At 39.8% G+C, this 26,313-nt stretch overlaps 1 protein-coding gene across 2 annotated transcripts in view; it reads right to left on the bottom strand.

Annotated features, from left to right (window-relative positions):
- Nucleotides 1-5,174: 5,174 nt before the first annotated feature.
- The window catches only part of col12a1a (collagen, type XII, alpha 1a), a 43,344-nt gene continuing 22,205 nt past the window's right edge, over nucleotides 5,175-26,313 (bottom strand). Inside the window, exons 29-66 of one of the 2 annotated variants that reach the window (XM_072458030.1) lie at nucleotides 26,141-26,273; nucleotides 25,948-25,968; nucleotides 25,188-25,327; nucleotides 23,640-23,769; nucleotides 23,423-23,562; nucleotides 23,219-23,348; nucleotides 21,818-21,960; nucleotides 21,194-21,323; nucleotides 20,600-20,742; nucleotides 20,371-20,500; nucleotides 19,753-19,872; nucleotides 19,530-19,676; nucleotides 19,328-19,444; nucleotides 19,096-19,248; nucleotides 18,943-19,017; nucleotides 18,726-18,865; nucleotides 18,485-18,608; nucleotides 18,261-18,404; nucleotides 17,896-18,060; nucleotides 17,709-17,747; nucleotides 17,431-17,569; nucleotides 16,640-16,782; nucleotides 16,132-16,241; nucleotides 11,804-11,962; nucleotides 11,490-11,567; nucleotides 11,264-11,350; nucleotides 10,878-10,931; nucleotides 10,487-10,582; nucleotides 10,129-10,182; nucleotides 9,357-9,410; nucleotides 8,997-9,050; nucleotides 8,519-8,590; nucleotides 8,400-8,435; nucleotides 8,236-8,302; nucleotides 7,973-8,155; nucleotides 7,821-7,898; nucleotides 6,834-7,004; nucleotides 5,175-6,562 (exon numbers count right to left, since the gene is read on the bottom strand). In XM_072458030.1, coding sequence (XP_072314131.1) covers nucleotides 6,552-6,562; nucleotides 6,834-7,004; nucleotides 7,821-7,898; nucleotides 7,973-8,155; nucleotides 8,236-8,302; nucleotides 8,400-8,435; nucleotides 8,519-8,590; nucleotides 8,997-9,050; nucleotides 9,357-9,410; nucleotides 10,129-10,182; nucleotides 10,487-10,582; nucleotides 10,878-10,931; nucleotides 11,264-11,350; nucleotides 11,490-11,567; nucleotides 11,804-11,962; nucleotides 16,132-16,241; nucleotides 16,640-16,782; nucleotides 17,431-17,569; nucleotides 17,709-17,747; nucleotides 17,896-18,060; nucleotides 18,261-18,404; nucleotides 18,485-18,608; nucleotides 18,726-18,865; nucleotides 18,943-19,017; nucleotides 19,096-19,248; nucleotides 19,328-19,444; nucleotides 19,530-19,676; nucleotides 19,753-19,872; nucleotides 20,371-20,500; nucleotides 20,600-20,742; nucleotides 21,194-21,323; nucleotides 21,818-21,960; nucleotides 23,219-23,348; nucleotides 23,423-23,562; nucleotides 23,640-23,769; nucleotides 25,188-25,327; nucleotides 25,948-25,968; nucleotides 26,141-26,273 — 4,110 coding nt within the window. In that variant the 3' untranslated portion in view covers nucleotides 5,175-6,551. The remainder of the gene's footprint in view (nucleotides 6,563-6,833; nucleotides 7,005-7,820; nucleotides 7,899-7,972; nucleotides 8,156-8,235; nucleotides 8,303-8,399; nucleotides 8,436-8,518; nucleotides 8,591-8,996; nucleotides 9,051-9,356; nucleotides 9,411-10,128; nucleotides 10,183-10,486; nucleotides 10,583-10,877; nucleotides 10,932-11,263; nucleotides 11,351-11,489; nucleotides 11,568-11,803; nucleotides 11,963-16,131; nucleotides 16,242-16,639; nucleotides 16,783-17,430; nucleotides 17,570-17,708; nucleotides 17,748-17,895; nucleotides 18,061-18,260; nucleotides 18,405-18,484; nucleotides 18,609-18,725; nucleotides 18,866-18,942; nucleotides 19,018-19,095; nucleotides 19,249-19,327; nucleotides 19,445-19,529; nucleotides 19,677-19,752; nucleotides 19,873-20,370; nucleotides 20,501-20,599; nucleotides 20,743-21,193; nucleotides 21,324-21,817; nucleotides 21,961-23,218; nucleotides 23,349-23,422; nucleotides 23,563-23,639; nucleotides 23,770-25,187; nucleotides 25,328-25,947; nucleotides 25,969-26,140; nucleotides 26,274-26,313) is intronic. The other variant, XM_072458031.1, reaches the window with a different exon arrangement.

The following is a 26,313-nucleotide window of genomic DNA, read 5'->3' as shown; positions in this document are numbered from 1 at the left end:
ACATGTAACCCATGTGAAAAAACATCTGCTCACCATGGAGTGGATCAGATGCAATGATGGGTTTGTATGATGTATGTAATGATTGTATGTAATGATATTTTTGGATGGTATTTATAGGATGTTTTTCTTTGTGTGTTTGGTGCTATTTATCGAGCCACGTTTCAACTGGCCCTGGTCCCCCAGACAGTTTCACTTTGGAGCGTCTCGGGTCACCTGTGTTAATGGTGGTCTGTGTTTCAAAGCACAGGTCCTGGCTTGTGAGGGTATGTCACATGAGCTGCTGAATGAATACAATTTTACATGTACATTATATTGAATTATACTCTTCACAAGGCTGATCTCAGAGATTCACAAAAAGGTGTTCAGTATGTCCTAGTTTGTGGCGCTTTGAGATATGAAGCAAACAAAAACTTCTGGTTTATCATCAGTTGTGGGGAAGAAGACCTAAGACTGCTGTACATTGCAATTAGATTATTACTATATTAATTAATACTAGATTACAGCATGAGGTTTTCAGATAAATGTTTGTCACAATTAATTTTTTAACCATTCCTTTCTCTTTTTGTTTGTCATTTTGTCTCACAGCTTTCTTTTGTATCCCCATAACAGCCGCAGCTGTGTTGGGGTGTTTTATAAAGTCAATGACCAATTCGTACTTGCGTCAGTACAAAATGCCACGACATGCTTCATTTCTACATCCTGTGGCGGTCCCAACAATCCTTAGTATTGAAATCATGTTAAAATAAGTGGGTTTTGATATATTCAAATGAACATTGTCATACGTTGGAGACCACTTCTTTCCTGTAAAATATTTCACATCTGTTTCATAGTGTTTCAAAGACCCAACGGACACTGGAAACATGCACACATTTTTACACCAGCAAATAATGTAGCGTCACATTAAATAGTTCTGAGATCTGCGTGCATGATAATAAGCTCTTGGTGGGTGATTTATTGTATTGTAACAAGCTACTATTTGGTAAACATCACCTTGGATGTGAATACAATTATGTCCCCAGAACAGACCAGCCAGAAGAAGGGTCTGGGGAGAGTCTATAAATGTCTGATTTGACCACTTTTCACATCCTCACATGCTTCACTTCTGTATTATTTTGGTAAACAGTCTCTGAACGGTCCTAAAATGCTTAAAAAAGGTAAAAAAAATAAACTTTTGAACTATGAGATGAACTGTCGGTGTAATCCCTCATTCGTCCAGGCGTGTTCCATAGTAGAAAAAGCTTCAGTTGTAGTCATCTGGACTCAGTTTGAAAAAATAGACGTTTCGACTCTCATCCAAGAGTCATTGTCAATAAAAGAATTTAGATCGAGAACTCCGATATTAATACTGTTCTGTGGTAAGACCCGCCCATTGGGAGGAGCCTTCCTGAAGTAGAAAGAGTTGTTTGTTTCAACAGAAACTCCCCCCTTGTATCTACCGAGGTAGCCTATTCAGAATCTTAATGGGCTATTAGAATCCTCTTTGTCTTTGTGAGACCCTGGCTCAACCACCCTGAGTACCTGATTAGCATCTAAATGTCCTGGTCCTGGTCCTCTACCTTTCCAGGGGTTCAGTATCCCATTATAGATACCAGGAAGATAGAATCTGAGCCCTCCATTTCTGTTTAAAGAAGGTCTTTCTTTTTTAACAAAAATAGCTTCCTTGACTCCTCTTTCAAACCATCTTTTCTCCCTGCTTAAAACCTTCACCTCACCGTCTTCAAACGAGTGATTAGAGGCTTCAAGATGGAGATGCACGGCGCTCTGTGGTCCTGAACTTGTATTTCTTCTGTGCTGATAGAGCCTCTTGTGTAGAGGCTGTTTCATCTCACCTATGTAACGTTCTTTACAACTTTCTTCACTGCATTGGATCGAATAAACTACATTGCTCTGTTTTTGAGTCGGCAACTTGTCCTTAGGGTGAACCAGTTTTTGTCTTAAAGTGTTTCCTGGTTTAAAATAAACAGGGACTTCGTGTTGTCTAAAAATTCTCTGCAGTTTTTCCGACAGGCCAGACACATAAGGGATAGAAACACCCTTCCTTCTCTGTTCAGTTTCCCTTTTGTCCTGGTTCTTGGTTCTCTTCACTCTGTTGAGAGCCCAAGCGGGGTAACCACAGGCTGAGAGGGCATTTCAGACATCGGATGAGAGTCGAAACGTCTATTTTTTCAAACTGAGTCCAGATGACTACAACTGAAGCTTTTTCTACTATGAGATGAACTATTCCGTTGCTGCTTCAATGATCCAAAGGGGACCATAAACACGTGAACTATAAACTGTTTTTTGGAGAATGAAGGAAAGGACTGAGCGTTCGGCGTTGAGTGAAATTGTCCAGAGCTGTGAATGAGTTGTAGAACTACGACCCTCTGTCCCTGTTCTTTGCTTTTGACTATGTACTATGGGATATTATTGTGAAATTATGGAAGGGCCAATGGTTTTGTAGAATAGGTAAACACGTCAAGTTAATATAAAACACTATTTAATTCTTATTGAAATGTGTAAGATTATTTATGATTAAAAAAAATAAAAGTGGCGTTGAGTTTATGATTGTTTGGACGTGTGGAGCAGATGTGACTTGGATAAAAGTTAATGCAATATCTATTATGTTAATGACATGATAGATATGATCCAACAAATAATAATACCTGAAAAATATTTTTTTTGTTGCTAAATTATTGTTTAAACTGTCAGGAAAAAAAATGTGTAAATTGTCCTTGCATTTTTTATATAATGTTGCCTTATTGATGAGATAAACAGGGGGAATCCATTTTAGACCTTTTTTTCCCCACAAACTTCAACTTGACCAATGATAAATATTTACCACAGGGACTATCCCACCAAACAATTATAACATAATTTGCACTTTAACATTATGTAGAAAAGCACCTATTGCTAATCATGTTAATTAAACACTAACGAAGAGTTTTAATTGTAAGAAAATAGTTAAAGGGGCAAAATATGGCTATATTGTTTTTTTTAAGTAATTAATTAATTGCAAAAATGACTTACTAACGGCAATGCAACTAAGCACGTATTATTCCATGTACTGTTAGTTGACCTTTTATTTAGTCCCTAAAGTCAAGCGTTTTCTGTGGAAATGTTATCCGATCCTACACACAATCACTGAAATGTACTGTCTTTCTCATATCAGTCACTGAACTTTCCTCACGTCAACGCAGAGACCATCAACAATTCAACTGACCCTCCTCAGTCCAGCTCCAGCTCTTTTTCCTTTATCTAACATTGACCAAAGATTGTGTGAAAAGGACAAACCCAAACAGCAGTTGGCTGGCTGTCACTCAGACGTGTTCACAGCTGCGTGTTACAAGTGTTCAAAAGAGAAGACATGGGAGGCATATTGGACACATTCCTTTCCAAACTATAGCATGAGAAACCAACAAGATGCCAGAGTAAAACTGATAAAACTGTTGGATATTATGGAACGTTTGACTGGGATTTCTGGTATATAAAAGACTGATGCCGTGGTTTTCTTTTTATCTGGAGATCATTTGGGTGACAGGTATCGGGGTTGAATGAGGACATGTTTTTATTTTTTTTATTTACTACCCTTTTTAACAAGTCGAGCAGAAGATTCAAGGCAGGATTGCTATTGCTCTTGGCCTGTGTCTCAGTGGAAACCTACTGTCTGCATGCTGACTGAATATTTGCCCTTTGAGGAGACAAACTCCCCTCCAGTTCAAAAACACAGCTCCAGACCTTCAACAAGTTGGAACGTTACAAATCAGAACTGTGGAGTAGGCATGGGCGGTTTGCCAAAGAAAGTGATTTAGTGTCTGGTCCACTTTGTTTTGTATTTTGAGCCACTGAGGACGGTATTGATTGCAGGGTACTTTGGTAAAGTGGTTAATCCTCAGTCTGTCTTGCCAACTTTGGTACTTTTCTTTCAAATGTTCTGGTTGATAATCTCTACTATGAGAGATTTATTTTTGTTTTTTTGCACATTGTGTTCTCCCCAAAGAGCATATAGTAAAAGCATTACTTTGTGATCATATTAGGCTGCTGCACACTGTCTGTATGTAATAATAAAGTATTTTAACAGCACTCTGATTGGCTGTGCTTGGGTGGTCCCCAGTTCCACTCCACCATCTCAAAAAAGCTCTTCTAAAACGGTGCTTGTGCCTAAAATGAATGCATGTGGATATCAATGGTCTGCCAAAGGGTTTGTGAGAGCTAGGAACCATTAGACACATTTTTAAAAGTACTTATTTAGTGGTCTGAAAAAAGGTATCTTCAGCTTTAGGCAAAAAATAAGAAACTGCAAAGAAAGACAATTCAAAGCTCACCATATTAATAATGTTTAGATTTTGTATGGCTCATATATCAGAAGAATAGCCCATGTGGATGTTTGAAAATTCCCTTCCAGCTGCACTTTAAGTATCTCCATACTGCATATTCTGCATCAAGCACACAAAAGAACCATAGATTATCTTTCAGTGCTATAGGGGCATGACTGAGGCCAATGATGATCATTATATAATGTGAGGTTCATATTTTCACAAAATACAAACTTATTCCATATGTTCAACTATATTTCACTTCTTTCTCCTGCTATTGTTATGCACATTCTTTCAGCCATCCTCTAAAAGTCTGAATAAATATTCTACTTTTCAATCATTTCTGAGTGGCTAACCTCTGAAAATAAAGCAAATTAATAATGTGAAATAATGAGCAGCTGTGATAAATAGTGGCCCGTAAAAGAGTAAATCTGATGTTCAAAATGATTGCTAAATAAATGTTAGTGTTGCTATTGCAAATACAAAAAGGTAATGTTTATGTGATTGTTGCCAAATTAACTAAGCAAACAGTTTCTTGCTGTCATTAGTAGCCGGTTATCTACAAAAATAAGAGATAATACCATTATTGATAATTGTACTGATCTCAAAGTGGGAAAATAAACGTTAATCAATGAAATGAACTTTCACAAGTTAAATGTTCATCTTTTCTTTGTAAAATGTGTGAACAAGCTGATAGGAGCAAAGCCAAAACAATAATCTATGATGGAAAACGTTGATGTTATGGACTATTTATCTTTCCAGTAAAATCTCCCCCATCTTCCTGGCCGGCCATTTGGGGTTTCTCAAAATACATTTACGGTAACTGTCAAAATCGATAAAAGCATCAAATCCCAACACACAAGAAAGGGAGACAAAACACCCTTTGTAGTTTTTCAGTAGTTTTATTGAAAAATGCCTCTCTGTTTCTGAAATAAATAAGAAAATAAGGCTGTGTGGAATTCACAAAATGTGCAGTCAAAACATGAGAACAGCTATTGGATAGTGTTGCAAACCAAATTGTACTGCACTGGAAAAAACAACAATTACATTTGGACTTGAAATCCTCAGTAAATATACACATGCAAGCCCAATTTTGGTAAAATGATACATGAACAAATCTCATTATTGACCATAGAAAACATTCAGAAAATCTTCCAAAATAGTCTTTTGGGGATGGAATATTTGAACACTCTGTACTATTAGCATACATTTAGCTGGTTTAGTGCAGTACCTGATGAAGATGGATGAACAATTGCTTTTATATTACAAGCTGACACATAATGAACACAGAGACACACAGGTTGCCATATGGTATTTAACTTTCTCATGTCAAAAATATATATATGTTCAACATAACCAGGGGTATCAAACCCATAAGTACTAGATAGTTTCTTCAACACTTTTTTACACATTTCCCTTGGAGAACTTTGACCAAAAAAGCTATGATCTCCTTGCATTACCCCGGTGTAGCGATCTCTTTCTCCTTTGCGAGAAATCGGATGAATCTATTGTCTCAAATTCTGCAGCGGGCTCCACAGGTAAAGGCACTACGTCAGGTGCAGGCTGGAAGCGGGTAGCTAAAACAAATTGTCGCCAAATCAAACAAAAATTGTATCTACAAGTTTTCATATGCACAAATTAAATTATATTGCACTATGGAACTCCCACAAAAATATCCCATTTACTACACGTCTATGGTTCTCACAAAAGGCTGAACTGTGTTAACATTAAAAACAATGGATTATACATACTAAAAAGTAAAGCTACAAAAAACAAAAATAGTGCTGACACTGCCCGAAAGACGTAAAAAGAAACATGCTGGATCAGAGCTGTTGAAAGGTTATGCTGATGGTGAGTAAGCGAAGGGTTAAGCAGCGGAAAGCTTCAGAATACGTTAACTTGATGTTTTAGTGTGATTCCTGGATCATACATCATTTACAAGGCACAGAACATTAGTTTATTTACACATATCACTTTAACGTCAACACTGTTTTGAAATGAAATCCTCTCTGTTAGTTGAACATGCTCCTTTCTTGCGTGGAAATGTTTTGTCTCTCTGGTTTTCCTCCATGTTTGTAGTTCAAGATGCAAACAGGCCTGCAGCAGGTTGTCATAAGATGGTGTTAGTCAGCCTGCTCCGTTTTTTGGGCTTTTATTTTGCAGTATCAGTATGTCCATGGTGAGTATCCTTACAAGCCCCCTTAGAAACAGGGCAAACAGGACTTCATATTGAAAGCGACACAGTTGACTTAAGGTTTACTATGCCAAACCTGGAAATGGGTCAGAGAAGGTGTGAGTTAAGTAATGAGCGTCTCATAATAAAGTGATCATACACACATGCTGGTTCTAACATGTCTGTAATGTATGGAGATATAATAATATTAATATCCACTTAGCGACTGTCATTATTAGAAAAGTCAATCTTTTTGGGACTATGCATTCTATAACTCCATACATTTTAAGTAGTGAGTTGACGTGCATATATTTAGTCTTGTTTCATTTGAGTTGCACCATGCAGGGTCTAGACAGTGGTCAGTATACCTGTATATCCTTGTCCATTGTAAGGAATGCCAACACACTGAGAGGAGTCGCAGTATCCAGGTGGTCCGGGTGGTCCCCTGACTCCAGGAGTACCTTGTCGACCCGGAGGGCCACGAGCCCCAGAAGAACCAGGAGAACCCGGGGATCCTGTCCTGGACTCGCCTGGTGGACCTGTGAGAGAGAAGAGGAAAGCATTTACATCAGACATAAATTATGAAGAGGAAATTGTAGGGTAACACTCATGGTAGCTGGGCAATTTAACAGCTTCAATAACTCAAGAAAAAAATAAGATATGGTCTGGTGTTGTGGAGCTACCCCCTGGCCCCGTCCGTCTAGACGCTGAAAATTCAGGATGGAATTTTCCCCCACTCTCTGTACTCTGTGATTTAAGTGGGCCCATGTGTTGTCAATGAAGCCACCAATGAGAGCTCATTGTGCAGCTATTTGATTCTCACACACACAATAGTGAGTCACCAGAGGACTTCCTCCCACTGGCCTTTCTCACTTCATTCACAGAAACAGAACAGTCACTGTTTAGTCGAGTGGGCGAAACAATGACAGAAGATTTAGGGCACTGATGAAAATGCATTTCTCTGGGAACAGGAGTTTTATGATGTGGTGAGGGCTTACAGAAGACACAATGAATAGCAATACGAATCTATGTCTCAGATTACAGTAAGCCATTCACTGACATAAATTCACCAAATAATGTAAGATATGGATTTGTAGGCAAAAGCAAATAAAACACTAACAATAGTACATCTTTTTTGTGTATTTTCAGCTAAAGACAATACTTTAAATAGTAGACTCCACTTGTATGTGTAACTTATTTGTCTTGGTGGATGATATGTAATTCCCGAGTAAAACTGTTAGAGTCACATCTGTAGCTGCTGCAGGCCATAGCTCAGCCCAAATAACACATTTTATTGCTGTGGATTAGGTTTGGTTTTGAGACAAGTGTTGAAGGGGAAAAAAGCAGTTGTTTACCTTGTGGCCCATTGGCGCCTCTTTGTCCTCGGATGCCAGTTCCTGGAGTACCCCGCTCTCCCTTCTCTCCTGGCACACCTTGATTAGAAATCACTATGAGCCTTTGCTTTAAAATTACTGTTTAACTTGTTGAAAAACCACTAATAACATACCTCTTTCCCCTTGGTTTCCAGGTAAACCTGGAGTTCCTGAAAAACCTGGTCTTCCGGGCTGTCCTGGCTCTCCTCTGGCCCCCTGGTCTCCGGGAGGGCCTGCAGGACCTGGTGGTCCTGCTGTGCGACTGTTGTATCCAGAGGGAATCTGGTTGATCATGTGGTCAATACGGCTCATCTGACCTGCAAAAAAGAACATGAAAAATAAATAATAAATACAAATCATTGAATTGAGTTGAGTTAGAAAAGAGAAAAGTACTCACTGTTAACAAGCTGCTCACAAACTTGTCTGGCAATTGATCGCATCATATTTTGAGAAGCAAAGTCTCCCTAGAATACAGTGGCATGTATATATTGAGATTAGGAAAACAAACTCAATACTGTATGTGGTCAGTTTTAGGACATATGCAAGAATGAGAGTACATACCCTCTCTCCCTTTTCCCCTTTAATACCAGCAGGACCCTATTAGAAAATATTAATTATAGCATGAATAAAAACATAGATAAACAGACATAACTAGGTCATTCTGAAGGTTTAATACATACTGAGCTTCCTGTGTCTCCAGGTTTTCCAGGTTTTCCAGTAATTCCAGGTACACCAGGGTTTCCAGGGTTTCCCTAAAAAGCAAAACATCAGTACTGCATTGTTTATCTTGCTTTACTGCACTCTTATGATTACATCAATAACTTATATTAAGAATTGTGTAATAGGCTGAAGAAAGGATTTACGCTTTGACATCTGCAGTGCATTTGGCACAATATGCCAAGAAAACCAAGACTGCTAATGGCTGCTGGAGCAGGCAGGATGCTATAGTGCATGAAGACTACATTAAGTAGAATCAGACGTCCCAAAACCACAGAAGAGAGAAAATTAGAAACACAACTGTTTCTCCTGTGTGGAGCCTTCCAGCAGAGCGACACTGGAACCAGCATTAACTACTGCAAATGTGTCAAGAAACAAAGCCCTAAGCAAGGGATATTTATTTTAGTGTGTAGAACAGGAACAACATAAACACACACTCACCATGGGCCCCGATGGACCTCGGGGGCCAGACTGTCCCTCTTTTCCTGGTGGGCCCTACAGAGAAACAACATACAGTCACAAATGGTTTACAACACTGGGTATGCTGCTCATGCTATACATCAATGTCATGCCTTTACATTGCGTTCAGCCTTGGCTTGTCATTTTACTTGACATAAGAATTTGTTTAATTCTTTTGGCTGACGTGAGAACATTCAGTGAGTGTAAAATATGGCACACGTTAATAGCAGGCAAAGAGCTAACTATGTGACAAAAGCTCAAACAAGAGCTCAAGTAAGTGTTAGGTTCATGTGTAGGTTTGAACATAGTGTGTAATGAGACAAGCCTGGAGGTAAATCTCACCCGTACGCCGCCTGGTCCAACTGGGCCTAGAGGACCTCGTTGCCCTTGAGCACCCTGCCAAAATAACACTTGATTAAATTAAATAGTGAGGAACAATCTTTGCCCAACTTCTTTATTATTTAACCTAGGTATAAAACTACCTTGGTTTATCACAACGCATCATTGGGCTTCTATTGTGCAGCAACTAAAATATAACTTAGGAGACATAGTTGGTCTTGACTTTATGCGGCAGCCTTCTCCAAATATCCAGGCTTGGGACTGGCCAGACCAATGTGCAATGACATGATTCCGTGTAAGTGTAGGTGTTGCCCAGTTCAGGAAATATATAAGTGTTCAACCAGAAAAAGTATTGACAGCTTACACTAAAACTCCCTTCCAGCCTTGGTGATTAACCGTGGTCCTCGTTGTTGGTCTGAGCAATTTCATAACATTTTAAAACGTAAGGCTATGCACAATTGCAATAATACTGACTTGTTTAACAGATGTAAAGTGTTAAAATACAAAGGATGGATACTTTCCAATCCGCAGTTCCCGATTGGTAACATGAATCTAAGGTTTATAATCATTTCACTGTGAGACTGGCTTTCTACCGTTTGTCAATCAGTGGAATGAAGGTAGAGTGAGGAGCTCCCACAGGATGGCAGGAGAAGCCTCCCACTTTGAATGTGGTTTTGAACCATGTGGACAAGTTCCAATAACACTGCTCCATGGACAATGTGCTGCTTCCTGTTCATAAACCACAGAAACAAGAGACACAGAAAGGCACACTCACTTGTGAGCCAGGTAGGCCTGGGGAACCCGCATCTCCCTTTGGTCCTTGACGTCCCTATTGTTGGAGAAGGAAAAGAGTTAGACTTCAGAATCATTCAACAGTTGATTTGGTTGTTTTGACATGAATTGAAGGTAAGAAAATAAAGTAATGCTTCGCTTGAGTTGGTTGGCCAAAGATGTTTTGTCAGTAGTTGTAAATTCCTCAATTCAACTGATTTATAACTAATATATTTCAGTACAATCCCACAGGATTTCTATTAACTGTAAAACCATATCAAGACACATAAATGATCAGCTTTTACTTTCTCACACATGCAGGGACTATTTGTTACCATATACAGTAAACAAATCTGACTCACTGGTTCACCAGGTAGAGACAGTCCGTTTGGCCCTTGTGGACCAGCTGGTCCCATTGGGCCTGGAAGTCCTGGTTCACCCCGTGGACCCAATGGACCCTGTCCCAATCACAAATATAAACAGTGTTATTAGCTACAAAAGCTCATTAATATTTCAGTCTTTCAGGTTGAGACAATGAACATAACAAGTGGGTCTTTGAAGTACTTAAGTTCTGATTCAAATCAAGTCTTGGACAAATATACACTTGTATGTGAAAACTGATCTCAGATGTGTTCTCTCTTCTTTGTCTTATAAATGATGCTAAAGTGCTTAGGTAAAACAGACCAATTTCTGCATTAGTTACTGTTTCCATGCCAAATAATTATTCTTAGAAAACAGTGAGATTGGACTTACCGGAGGACCTGAGTCTCCTCTATCTCCTCGTGGTCCCTTTGTACCTGGGCCTCCCTGGATATTCAAATACAAAATTGAGTGTAAGTAAACTGTTAGGAGTGGATTCCAAAGCATTAAAACCCAAAGCCATAGAAAATCTTTTGTGGGACCGCGGCGTTACCGAGCCCACACACGTAACTGAGGTTTTCCATTAAGCAAACTGTATATCTTTTGACACTTTCCCTGAACCAGCATTTCAATCCATGCTACTTCCATCCGTAGCTGGAAAATGTTTAAGTTACACCTCTATGTTGATTGGTTAAAGATTATAAGGCATTAATAGCAATATCTGACACAGAGTAGAGCTAGGTGAAGACAGATAAATGGGCATGGTTTGGATGTTTTACCGATGGTCCAGGAGGCCCTTGTGGACCGATACTGTCTTGCGTGCATGTGCAGGAGTGGGGCAGGGACGGACACTTGGCCTCGTCTCTCTGAAACGCACAAATACATGTTCATCAGAAAAACATGCAAGTCTAGGATAATACGTTGATACTGTATTGTTCTCAAGTTGGTTTAAATGTCCACAAGCAATAACAATAAACTGTAATGATATCGTAAATTCAATCGTACTGTGGCTGGCAGGTCACAGCATTTGTCTCGGCTGATCCAACTCAGGCTGCAGACAATGTCAAACATCTGGAGCTGGAACTGTGAGACAGAAAAGCAAAAGTGAGGAGAACATAACATTAAACACTTTGGAATAAAAAGACCATTGTCCCAAAACAGACAACAATGAGTGCTCTGAGATGCCCATAAAGATACAACAGTCACCGAGAGCATGTAAAAATTAATGGTCCATCTCAACACCAGAGAATTGGCTTATTTACTACTTAGAAAGGATCTTTTAAAATGTGCTTTTCCCAGAATAGCTTATTTTTACTCACTGTTGCTGACTGCCGCTTTCCTCCTCCAGACTTGACCATCTTGCCAAGCACTTCATAGCCTTCGAGAGTGATGTTGTTGGCCTCCTTGATGGGCTTCTCTGCCACCGCTTGGCAATCCACAGACATCTTGATTTTCTCCGGTGAGACACTGATGTGGAGCTAAACAAGAAACAATGGGCATTACGTTTAAATATGTGTCATTTTAAGTAGTAAGTAGACTGCTAACAACTTAATAAGATAAGGAGTCGGACCACAGATGCTAGTTCCATGCTATAGAAGAACAGCTAATCTTCTTCAGGAGATTGTTTGCCATTGTGGGGTTTAAAGGGGACGTGTTATGTACAATTGACTTTGATGAGCAGTGTGCCCTCATCTTTAGCTTACTCAGATTTGTAGTAAGTAAGTAATCTTCTATTGTCCTGCATTTGAGGCTTCACCTGCTCCTCAACCCTGCCCACTGCTCTGTACTTGCGATTATTCAGAAAAAATCAGACTTAAACATATGTCGTGTAATCCCTCATTCGTTCAGGCGTGTTCCATAGTAGAAAAAGCTTCAGTTGTAGTCATCTGGACTCAGAAAAAATATACGTTTCGACTCTCATCCAGTCATTGTCAATAAAAGAATTTTAGGTCGGAGTTCGCGACCTAAATTCTTTTATTGACAATGACTCTTGGATAAGAGTCGAAACGTATATTTTTTCTAACTGAGTCCAGATGACTACAACTGAAGCTTTTTCTACTATAGACTTAAACATACATGTAGTGTTAAAAAATATCACATAGCTATTTTTCAGCAATAAAAAAATACCTGTTTCTATTATCAAACACAATTTAAAATTTTAACCAATGTAAAAGCATAATATTCCTGTGTTTCATTTAACTCAATAGAAACTGCATTCTTTCCCCCCCAAAAAAGAATACTTTGGAGTCCAGGTATGGGCAGTGGCATGCAGTAACAATTGTGATATAAAGTCAGTCCTTCAGCAACCATTATAGACTCATCTACATAGCTTCCATTGAATTTCTCTAAAATATCTTGAGTTTTGATTTGTTCTGTGGATGGTAAAAATCAAGTGACAAAAGTGAAAATTAAGAAAGACATTGTTGGAAACCAGTTTCTTGAATGGTTATACTCTAAGAAGCAAGAGCCTGGCTCCACAGTCTTTGCTGACTTGTGTATAATCACACACTTGAATATTACCCCAGTGTGGTTAGAGATTTGGCATTTATCAACATTGTGATGTTTCCAAAGATGAATGAACTTTGAAAAAAGCAAGCAGACACCAGAACGCCTGCATTTGCACAAAACTGTGGTGAGTGATTGTGTAAGGCCCAATGACAAAGTGCCAGGTTTGACAGTTTCCTGTCCAAGGCGCCTCGTTCACATCTTGAAATTATATCATTTGCGGTGTGCCATCAAAAGTGCTACATTTTCCATACTTTTTTTCACAGTTGCAAATTTTCCCTTTCTCAACCATTAGAAACTTTTTTTTATGTCAGAAAAAAACAAGCTACCATTCTATGTAAAAAGCCATACCAACCACAGAGCCATACCAATCACAAAATTACAGTTGCCTTCCTTGGCAACAGAGCAAAGTGATGGTGGGCTGAGGATTATGGCGTGGATATATTACCTTCTTTACTTACCAATATAACATTTGAATGGTACTCTTGGTAAGCTGATAATGAGCATGTTTGTATAATATCTTTATAACCAATAAGTATACAATACTTAAATCAGTGGGAAATGAAAAAGGGTTTGGCAAAAACCGTGGGTTGAACTCATTGACCCGGTGAAAGAGCTTTCAGTTCCACAGCTTAGACGCTGATTTGTGTCATTGTTTAAAAGTCACATCAGTCACATCATGTGTCCTACAAAATGTGATTGTCTTGGTTTGGTTATTATTATATTTTATTTTAATCTCATTTCATTTTAAAATACATCAATAAGTTGATGTGGATCAAATTCATTAAACAAATGTATGAACTTCTTGACATACTTGTAAAATGCATATACAAATATAATATATAGTTATAATAATAGAAGAGGAGAATTACTAAGCCAAGCAAATTTTCATTGTATCTTTTTTGCAAATAATGTTTTATTGATGTCCTACGCATAGTTGATCTAAGGAGAAAAGGTCTTGTGAACAATGTCAAACTAAAATTACTGTTGCACAATGGGTCAATAAGTCCCTACATAAAAGTGTTTTGAGACCTCTAATCACCTCCCTGTCTCACTAAGCAGTCTGCGTGTCCTACCACAACCCTCCAACCACTAATTCAAAGGGGACTCATGGGCTGGGAGCAGGATTTCAAATTACAACAAAGTATTGTATGTGGGCTGTGTACAGTGCAGTGCAACACAACTCTGAACTCAATGATGCCTGGTGAAACACATGGAAAATCCTCTCCCCATGACCTAACAGGAAGGGTCCCCCGATGGTAACTCACCCTTGTAGTGTGGGAGGGACTCTCAAGTGAGCTACATCTGCCAAAGCCATTTCTGACCACTTTCACATATGTCCGTGCTGGTTCAGGAAGCATAGTGAGATCCATTGCAGTTGTATCAAATTTCCTAGACATGCCCAACATTAAAATGTGTGTCCAACTACATACATTGACTGATGATTTAAATAGCAAGTTTAAGTATCAGGAAGAACAAACAAAATGCTTTGTTTGACAACCCCGGTAATGACCATTCAAATGATGTAGACGCCATGGACTTAATGTCGGTCTACCACAGACATAAAAACACACACCACCAGTTGGCTGGGATACTTAGTCAGCGGTCCGGTAAATAAGTAGCTAGGTGGACCACTGTAGCCTCACCAGCTCATACAACAGCAACGTCTAACAACCACAAGCAACGACACTCACGATACATTCGGACTCCAGTCTCCTCAAAGACACAGAACTGCTCACATAAGTCAGACTTGTGTTGAAACAGGAACAACATGATGTCATTTTCATCCCCTTACCCATTCATTCCTAATGTTACCCTACAATTAGCTGTGGAGATGCAAAAAGCTCCAATTCTGGGGGCAGTTACAGTAAGCTCTGACGTGCAAGCCAACAGTTAGAATCACTAGCTCCAGACACTGAGTTCAAAGTGAGAGAGCAATATCTGATACAAGGTATAGGAAGGTCAGCCATCAACAAACTGCAATATTCAACAAAGATTTAGGGGGCCATGACTGCATTTAAACTAAAAAGTAATTCTAGGTTTCAGTGTAATATATAAATTGAACATAGTTTGTCAGTAGACAGTAGATGTCTTATTTAAACACTCCAATAGATAGAGTAATGCGCTTGAATTGGCTAGTATAATGTTTGGTAAAACACTAAAGAAAGCAAAATAATACATAACACATTAAGCAAGACAATATCATTGCAATGGGTGGAGTTTAAAGCCTAGTGACAATAACTTGTATTGTATGTTACTAAATGAGAGGACTAAATAATGTAGATCAAATTAATAGATGGTGTAACAATCTTTTTACAAAGTTAAAACAGTAAATACACTAACGACAAGCATTCAATGTCTTAGATATAGCACAAATTCAGGCCGGGACAGTCACAATCAGTACATTGCGTAAAATGTCCAGTTTTCACGTATAAAATGGTATATCTTATCAATGGAAGATTTTAAGAACACAAACTATAACAAAAATAATAATAAATACACATTAAAGCCCTGTCATCTTCCATTCTACAGTTCAGTTTTAACTTTCTCTCTCAGTCCTGCAGGTGTTAAGCCCCAGAGTCTTTTGTGGTGCTGCTTTGATTCTCAGTTTTATCAAAGCTATCTTCATAATTGAAATAATTTGCTTTGGCACATTTCAAAGCATTTTTTGAGGTAAGTCCAAATGACGATCACCCAAATTCATAATACAATTCAATAAAATGTCCTGACTAGTAAAATCTGCTTTGGAATGTTCCTAACAACCACCAGGTGATGTTGATGCTCAGATGTGGTCAGGCCTTCATGCCTAACAGTTTGCACATTATGCCGGGTCAATGGATTTTCCATCCACATCTCTAAACAATTTAAAGACTTCAAATCATATTTCATGCATCAACTGTCCATGGTCTGAATATACTCAATGTCCAAACTCCAAACGGCACAGAGGTACACAGAGGAAGCACAGTAAGCATATTCCATTTCATATTGGAAAATAGCTTTGGATGTAAAACCATTGGCCATAAACGAAAGCAGCTTTCAATATAGGGAAAGATTGTATAAGGCAAAAGAAAACACTCACGCAAAAAACTCATGCAATACATCAGCAATGTACATACATTTGTAAAAAGCATGCACTGTTCACCTTGTGGAAACTGCCATGGAAAACCCTCTTGACTTGTTCCTCATTGAAGACAGCTTTCTGTATTTCTCCTCGGGTGTCCTTGTTATAGAAGCTGATTGTTTTGCTGGAAGCTGAAAGGAAAGGAGACTTTGATGAATCCCTGACATTATGGTACATGCAAAGGCAGAAGTATAGTGAACACATGGCTCAGTGCAGAGTAGAGGGGCCAGGAGAGTGCTGGAATGGATTAGGTTTACGAGCATAAAAGCAAAAGAACAGTTTCATCCAGAATCCTTAGTTTGGGTGGTGATTGTTTTTTATCTTGACATTCTCAGTACTTTTGTTTAGCATGATTCACCCACAATTCCTCTGATCACTTTGCAATTGCTAACTACAATAGTTATTAGCAGACATTGTACTTCCATTATTATTTTTGAACTTCTAATGTCAAGAAAACGTAGCAAAATGGATTTAAAAGTGAACAGGTGTCCACGTGTTTACTGACAGCTTCCTCTCTGCGGACACTTACGGTTGACAGTGAGGCCAACCTCCGGGTTATTGTTCTTGTCAGAAATCTGCCAGATGTCAAACGGCTCGGATCCAGAGTCAGGGAGCAGCCGGAAGAGCAGGACGATGGTGTAGGATGGGGGAAGACCGTCCGGATGGATCTCCCTTTTTGACAAAAAACATTCACGCGTCTGCTTTGAAACCCAATCCAGGAGGTCATGCATCAAACAAGAACATCAATACAAAACACAAAGCGAGACACTACCATCCAGCTTCTATTTCACCCCCACTAAATGTCTCCGATTTTTTCTTGCCTTGAAAATGGAGCCCACATATTGAAGAAATTGAACGCATTCCTGTCTTGCCTCATTTGTTGTAGTTTGAAGTTGGCCCATTTGCTCACATAAAAGAAAAACTGCACTAAACAAACTAAATATTTCAACATATTACAAAAGGCATTTGGATAGCTCAGTCAAGGCACTTCCTTCCACTCTGCTTATACTGTCCCAAAACGATATTAACTTATAACAGTGATTTGTTGATTACGGGATTTTCATTTGGCAGTTATTTCACTTTCCTCCATCACCTCTTAATCCACTTGCTGCAAAAACAAATGGAACCGTGGGCTCTGGTCCAAAAGGCAACAAGGAAACCCCTTTGACTACACTATTAAACATTATTATGACTAACGACTGGGCTGAGAGGGATTACAGTGCACAGGAGATAGGGCCAAATGGCTGGGAATATCTACATAATGTGGCTCACACACCCCATATTTGACACACAAAAACACTCTTTAGCCCTGTGTCTTACTTGGTGGGCTGGTTTAGGAAGGAATCTTTGTGAAGTCGGTAGGCGATGTAGCTGTTGAAGGAACCGGGCTCCATGGACACGCCATTCATTCCAGCGAAGGTGCGGTCTGTGATGTTGAAAGCCTCTAGCATCCTGAAGCCTGAAAAGAGATGAAAACAGACAAGCGGAAGTACAGAAAACACACACACATATACAATTACAGAGCAGAAGGACAATGCAGACAGCGTTTTTCAAGGGATTTGTAATAGTTCTGTTTGAAGACAATTATGTCTGCTTACCAGGTGTGGTGAAGCCATTGATGTAAATAAGAGGGCAAGCTGAAACAAGAAAGGCAATTTTAGAGCTTTTTAAACAGTTGAAAAAGAAAGTTGGTTTCGAGGGCATGTTTTCATTTGGCAATAAAAATCATTTGCGTAGGAATACAATACATGCTGGAGATGGGTATTACTGAAATGGAAGTCTTACTGGAGGTGGCTGTTTCACAGATGAAGGTGATCAGGTTATCCTGGATCTTAGCAAAAGCGTCATAGTCGTCGACCACAAAGACGTGTCTTTCACTTGGTTTGCTGCCAATGAGTCTCAATTCAGACATGTCCACATCGGCCACACCCACCACGAACACACTGTAGCCTGGAAGATCAAAACACAGAGACATGAGAGACAGCTATATTAAATGAATTAATCAAACTGCTTTATTATGAGTATTTGGATTATCATGATTATTATATTGGCCCGGGTTACCCTTGATGAAGAGATTTCGATTTCAATGGGTTTCTTCCTTTTTAAATAAAGGTTCATAAATACATAAATATTATTATCCCCACACGTACCAGAATGCTGCAGTTTCTCAGCACTCTTTTTGACATCATCCTGAGATCTTCCATCTGTGACCACCACCAGCACCTTAGGGACATTTCTCCTCATGCCACTGTCGGAGGTGAAGACCTTTTCATAGACATGCTTCAGAGAAATACCTGAAGGAATGTTGAAGAGTCATTGCAAAATGAATAAAATAATTGAAATGAGAATTTGCTTGTATAAACCGTTGATTTACCAGTTTTGGTGTTTCCTCCTCTGTAGCGCACATTCTGCAAAGCTGACAGCACTATGCCCTTATCATGATATGTGTTTAGTTTGAACTCTGTCTTAGCATCATCGCTGTACTGCACAAACGAAACCTGTTGATAACAAGCACAGATCAAAGACATGATAAAACAAGCACAGATCAAAGACATGATAAAACAGTCTGAATAAACACGTAAAAGGCCATCCATAATGACAGAGTGTCTGCTGACCTGCATGCCTTTAGGACTGATCTCCTCAAAAGCTCCGGTCATGCTTGTGACAAACTGGATCACTTTGGCAAAGCTTTCATCTCCAATACTCCAAGAGCCATCGATGAGGAACACAAGGTCAGCCTTTGCCCCTTTGCAAACTACAGGACAATAAAAACAACATCAAATTATCCATTAATCAACAATATAATCATGATAAACATGACCAATGCCTTACCGTCCAGAGCAGGTGGGACAGTCGCCGGTGTAGGAGGGGTAGGAGGCTCTGTGGGAATCTCAGTTGGCTTCACCACTGAGAGACACACAAAGACACAAAGTTTAGCATGCTGCAGAAACTAGGAGGCAAGACACATGAAATATAGCATCTTACATGTCCTCTCTTTGACGCTGACTCCCGGGCCCTCCAGGTTCGGGGTCTGTGTGTAAACTGTGGCATTGTACAGAGTGTCAGGAGTCAGACCATCGAAACAATGCGTGCTTTCTGAGCCTCTGACTGTGATCTCCTGGGCACCAGATTTAGATGCTATGGGTAAAGAAACAACAAATATTTTAGTAAAGGACTTTGGTAAAACAAAAAAAAAGACAGTAAGTTATCGACTTACTGTCAAATGGATCAACTTTAAGCCTGTATGAGGTAGCTGCGCGGTGAGGAGCCCAACGAAGGCAGAAAGAGTCGTAGCCAACATTGTAGGTGGTCAAGTCTGTTACATTCAGGTACACTAAAAAGTAAAGCAAAGTTAGTATATTTTATCATTATCATCTTTTGGCCATAATACAGTTAAAAATGTACATGTATCCACTTACATGTCGTGCCCTGTCCCACCAGAGGCCCACTAACCCCTGTGCTGTACTGTGCCAGCACTTTGAGGTCATAGGTGGTTCCTGATTTGAGATTGGACAGTTGGTGGGTTGTCACGTCTCCAACAAATACCTCCTGGGACTCATCAGAACCTAAAAGATGATTTATCCTTTTCACAATTAGATGTTGATCAAAATAATTAAGTTAGAAAGAACAAACTATTTTTACCCTCAGGCTGGTAGATAAGTTTGTATCCAGTCACTCTGGAGGGAGCAGGGTCCCAGGACACCCTAAAACGTGTGTACCACTCATCAGAAACGCGCAGGTTCCTTGGACCGAGCATGCCCACTGTGGAAAAAGAGGCAGCTATATAAGTTCATGGCTTGGAGCAGAGGGGAGCTTTACTTCCAGCCTGCTTCAAATGTGAGCTGTCAGTGCTGTATTTATTGTATTAAAACAAATTACTGTTAATAGCTTCTGAAATAAGGGCGGGATGCTGAATTCAACCACATCAGAGAAAACAGAAACCCAAAAATTAAGCCAGCTCGAAGAGTGGAAAGATGTTACGCATGATATGAAAGGCAATATTAGGCAAGTCCCTGTCAAGCGCTGCAAGTATACGATCCTCCTTACTGGACTAAAGCCAGATTCTAATTCCCTGGCAGAAGTTACAGCTGCTTTCTGGCTCAGGGAGGAGTCAGGAATTTGACTTATTCCATTTTTGCAAGAGTGGGTCAGGACCTTAATCACTGGGCCAGTTTATTTTAAATAATCTGCAGTGGATTATGTGCTTAGAAATTACGTCAAAACTTTCCAGGCAAAGGTAAAGTGTGCAAATTGAATTACCTGTGCGTCCATCTCCCTCCAGCTCTCCTCCTGGTCCATCAGCGTAGATTGCAGTCACTTTGATGTTATAAGGGGTGTCACTATCTAAGTTTTGGAGCACAACAGTGTTTCTATTTCCTGGTACGGTCGTCTGCAATATAGAGAATAAAAATAGAGCATATATACTTACATTGATGTGATGCTATATGGTGAGAATATCTGAATTAGGATTTCTTATGAATGAACTTACAAACTCCTCAATAGGGTCTCCTGTTTTCTGGACGTAGGTGATGCGGTACTGCATGACCGGACCTTGAGCATGTTCCCAGGACACAGACAGAGTGCTGGTGGTGGGGTCATAGACGTTCAAGTTTCTTGGACCACTTCGGGGAACTATGAAGATGAAAACGTGTCTTTATTTGATTTTCAATGATTTGTTACTATTTGTTATGATAGGTTGCCCCAAGAAAATTTCCCAAACATTCAATTTATTCACGGTGCACAATGTAACCCAGAGTATAGCATTAAATTTATCTTTTCTCCATGGATACAAACAGATATCACACTAATTTACAAGTCAGATCCATGTAGAGGTGACCCTGTTCACTATAAGAGTATTTAAGGGTTATTTTTGAGAAATAAAACGAATGAATGCAAGTTAAGTTTAGTGACATACTGTAGAACATTCCAGGCATAGCAAGCAAGGAAACATATCGCCATGGAGACAAGCAGAAAAGTTACATCGTACACCTTTAATTGATTTATTTTCCGTCTCAGTAAATTTAGGCATTATGCTTTTTCAATTAAGAGATGCATTTACAAAAAACAGCTGAGTTACACTTACGTGTCTTTCCGGCATCACTGACTGCAGGTCCTTCTCCATCCGCATAAAGTGCCACCACGCCCACATTGTAGTCGGTGTTTGGGACCAGCTGCAGCAGCATAGTTGTGGTGGTGTCGCCTTGTACTACAACCTGCACAGAAAACATAGGCACAACAATGAAACAATGTATGCTAATTCTGTCATCTCAGCTGTTTGTTATAACGTTTACCACCTCATTTACATGCACTTAAGAACCCCCTGTTGTAGAAAGTGTGAAGTTTGACAATTGGAACAGCTGGACACGCCTACTTCACAATACTGAGAACAGATAACTACAAATGAGAAACCAAACGTATTGGTTTAACAAGCTAATTTTCTTTTACAGTTATGACCGGGCCATAACCTTGATAGGTGAGTGAATTGTGTTCTAGTTCACAAGAGTACGTGTGAAGAACAACGAAATACTGATCACTTCCAAACAAATGGGGACTGCTCCGTGTTTGTGTCACCTGTCAAACCCCATTTAACACTTTGAACACCACATGTTACTACCGCTGCTGCTACTTCTTCTAATACTTCATGAAACACACAGAACCACAACACATGATGGATTTGTCTGTTTCCAGGTCAAATATTTGGACTTACAGATTCAGATGGCTTGGCACCGTTCACAGGGGAGTAGACCACCCTGTACTGCTGCACGGGGCCTGTAGCTGCCTCCCAGCGCACATTCAGAGTGTTGGTGGTGGGGTTGAAAACCTGGATGTTCCTGACTGGGCCTCGTGCCACTATAAGAAACACAGAAAAGAACATTGCACCGTGATAAAACGTTACAGTATATTCTTTCCCATAGTAAAGTCGAAGAGCTCGGAGAAGACGCTAGTGGTGGCTGATGAGAAAGTTTCAGTAAGAAAAGAGCTCAGCATGAAACACAGACAGGTTTAAGACAGCGTTAACAAAACAACCCACAGGACACTTCCTCTCTGCTCCATAAAGGTTCATGAAAGTATGGGGTACTTCTGAAAAGCAGATGTTTCAAAGCTTTGTGCTACCACTTCTTATAACCTTGTAACTGCTGAGAACAGTACAATAGGAACAATATGGAGATGACCCTTTAAAAGTCAAGGTCGGCAACAAAGTAATGGCACCGGAAATGTACACACACATTTAGATTAGGCTTGAACTGTCATTAGTGTTGTTGCATAAGAAATGAAAACAGCAGAAACCGTGAATGTGACCTTGGACTGGTAAGTTGAGAGCCATTAAACACATAATGCTCTCTATTCATTTCTGAGCCCCTCCACGCACCATGCTTCTTTTTCCTCAAAGGAAAGCCAATTACTCAACACAGTCCCTCCCCCCCGTTCCCCCAGCCCCATCATTATCCTAACCACCAGCCTCCATTCCAGCCTATAAATGAACAATATTACAGTAAAGTCGGAGAAGACACCATTACAGCGCCGCAAGGCTGATGAAATTCCTTCCTATACAATCACCCCGCAAAATGCTGATTCATTCTTTGCAGTGGCTAGTGGTTTATATTGATGGAGGAAGCTGGAAAATCCAAGTTTGCTAATTCAAAGGTCAAGCAAAGAGAGATGTTTGAGCTCAATTTTTGTATTACATTTTCTTAAGTGTAAATGTCATTGTGAACCCAGTGAGAACTAGTTCACCAACTTTGGAATGTAGTGGCATTTTGCTTCTGGTCTCTCGGGTCGTACAAGTTGTAAAAATTAGCTTTAGCTGGCTGCCGCAATGAATCCTGATGGTATAAAGACGTTACATGCCAGAAAAGAAGGCCACAAAGTTCAGTCATTCAGTCTTGAAAGAGCATTGCACTATCCCTTATGAAAAAGTCCCTTCATAAAGAGGTCAGCAAGGCAAATTATATAAATTGGTATTTGCAATCTCCATTTATCTATGTTTGGCACCAACACAGAATGATGTCTCCTTACTTCCAACACTTTTAAGAACCTACACTGTATTGCTATAGTTAGGTTCAATAGCCTGATATTGATACGGCAAATACAGATGCAGATTGCTTACATGTTTTGCCGTTCTCAGACAAGCGCTGGCCTTCTCCGGCTGAGTAAACAGGAACCACAGTCACTTTGTAGACAGTGTCCTGCAGCAGGTTTTTCAGGACATTGCTGTATGTGCTGCCAGGAACCTGAACCTAGAGACACAGAAATGGGATTAGGGTTAGAGATACAAATCCACAGTATTTCTTTAAATGGTAATTTCGCTTACCATTTCCTCATCTCCTCCAGCTGCAGGGACATAGAAGATCCTGTACTGGCGCACTGGGCCCTCAGCCGCCTCCCACTGGACATTCAGAGTGCTGGTGGTGGGATCAGTGACGCGAAGGTTCCTAACTCCACCCAAAGGTTCTACAAGAGAATAGCGTAGTAAAGTCATATTTAATCACATGCAGATTAAATGTTATAACGTTCTGGGGAGCACTTACTGGTCTTGCCGAGGCCATTGAGTTCTCCGCTGACTCCTTTGGCATAGACGGCGACCACACTGATGGAGTACTCCGTGTCAGGGGTGAGCTTGGGAAGCAGCACGGTAGTCTTCTTTCCTCCGACTTGGGTCTAGTTAAAGGAGGAAATTGAAAATGATCTTCCCAAGCTGACCATAATGAGACAAATAGTTTAACGATGATCTAAGTGCGTTGAAAATGAGTGTAAAGCATCTGATCAAACCTAAAAGCGTCTTTGCTGTCAGCATCTCTTCTGAGTGCTGTTTTGAGGGGTTTTGGACAAATGATCCGGTGCACTGGCCAAAGTAAACACACACTTTGATGGTGGAAGCAGTTGGCTGTCTTGTTATAACAGTCATGACAGTTGATGGATTTACCACAATGCTTTTGGCTTAAGCAAAGAGCAGGGGCATGATTCAAAGAAGCTTTTGAGAGAGCGCAGCTAACCATTAACAAGGCTGAGTGCAGACATCCGCTTCGTCTTAGTTGGTTTGTTTCATCACTCACTGCCTTTTACATGTTTATATTGTTCTAGGAAAAAAAGAGCCGCGCTTGAACACAACGCGTGTGCAGGGAATAAAAAACAGATTTGTGTACACAACCCTATGATTTAACTATGTTTTTTAACACTTAACCAATTAAAACTGAAAGCAAGTGGAAAATGTAGGCACGAATAATGTATAATAATTTATTTTTTTGTGGCCTATTGGCTTTATTGACAGGAAAGTACAGAGTGAAATGGGGGATAAGAGAGAGTGGAGGACAAGCAGTGCATTGATGTCGAGATTCGAACTCACGACACTGCTGCCTGGCATATGTGTGCAGTGACTTAACCACTCCACCACTTGGCAGCAGAATAAATTATATTTCAAGAAATAAAAAAAATCAAGCATTCCTGAACACAACCATGTTTAAATCTCATACAAACAATGACATTTACAAAAGAGTAACAAAAATAGCCTTCAGCTGAAGAGATGTGTCCTTAAAGCGCCTATTGTAATTTGACAGCTGTTAGGGGCCATTTGCTCTTTATAAATCTTAAGATAATAGCCAATGCTTGCAGTGCCCTGGCCAAGTCACGTCTGAGTTACCGCCTAGAGACTTTATAATATATGAGACTGTGCTCTCTCATTATACAGGGACGCACTGACCCTAAAGGCAAATACATATTTTTGGAAAAGTCTTCAGTCTTTCAAATCACTGCTTTGCCTGACAGCTTTGTCACTGTCACAGACCAGAATTATCTTAAAAGTGTCTTTGGCGGTGCTCAAAGGGATTACTCTGGTGTCAGTGGGATTGTGGGATTGGAGAAGCACTAATAATAGTGTATATTAATGTCTTATTCGTGAGAGCAATAGGTCACATACTGAATGAAAACCAAACGTTAGATTAAGCCAAAATAATTAACAAACATTGGAAACTATGAAAACAAAAAAAAAAACACTGGCCTAAAAACAGGCTAAAATGTAAAGTTTAAAGCTGCCAGATTTGATTAACTTTATTTTCTTGCTGAGTGACGACTGGACTTACTGTCTGACTTTTGCCTCCAGACGTGGGGACGAAGGTGATCTTGTAGTTCTGAACACGGCCGGGGGCCGCGTTCCACCGGGCGTTCAGCGTGGTGGTGGTCTCATTGAACACGACTAAGTTTGTCGGTGGTGAATTCGGGGCTGGAAATGCACAAGAACAAAGAAAAGAAAATTAAAACCACAATGTAAGGCCATGAATGAAATGGTAATAAGCAGTTACATTTTAAAGACAGGGTCCATGATAAATGAAAGGTTTTAAAATGTAATATATGACAAACATGCTGATGTAATAGTAATCAGGATTTATCAGGGACTGCAGCTTTAAAGTGGTTGAAGAAAAGACAATTCTTCAATTGATCTTTTCTGAGATGAAATGATGATGATGATGATGATGATGATGATGATGATGATGATGAATGAATGAATGATTAAATGATGGGATGAAAATGCATCCAACATTTCAATGGAGCTGATGGATGCTGATGGATGAACAGACGACATAATAAGCTTTACACTTTGGATTCATTTGCTTATCTAGCAAAACATGCATGAATGAATTCCAACGACAGCCACATATTCACAAATAGCTTTGCGATAAATGACAAGGACATAGACAAACAGTCTGTGTCAGCTCGGACGCAGACCCACGTGAGTGGATGATGAGATGATGGTTGTCCAACACATTACTGATGGCAAGGCAAAACAATAAAACATGCTTCCATTTCAAAATTCAAGACCTTCTTGCTTTACCACATACTCACATGGGACAGCGCCTCGGCGCACTACAAAGGCAAAAATAGAAATATAAAATGCATACAATTTTGATCGAAAAATATAAACAGAAATTGGGAGAAAATTCATTGGGCCAGCCTTGTAAGATCCAATGTGGACATTCTAACAAATAAACCAAACCAGTTAAACCAATACATAAGGTCAAGTGAACAGGAGCCTTACATGTTCTCTCAGTGCCCAGTAGGTCCTCGCTCTCAGACTCATCGGGATAGATGGCAGTGACAGACACATCATAAGGAGTGTCTGGCTCCAGGTTCTCCAGAACATGGGAGGTTTCATCATTGTTAAGAATTGACTAAAGTGGAGGTATTAATGAATAATGTTACAATTAAATT

The sequence above is a fragment of the Eucyclogobius newberryi genome, unplaced genomic scaffold (assembly GCF_026437365.1).
Source record: "Eucyclogobius newberryi isolate DKJ021-1_F unplaced genomic scaffold, fEucNew1.0.hap1 SCAF_21, whole genome shotgun sequence".
NCBI lineage: Eukaryota > Metazoa > Chordata > Actinopteri > Gobiiformes > Gobiidae > Eucyclogobius > Eucyclogobius newberryi.
The sequence above is the reverse complement of the archived record's forward strand: the minus strand, read 5'-3'. Positions and strand labels throughout refer to the sequence as shown.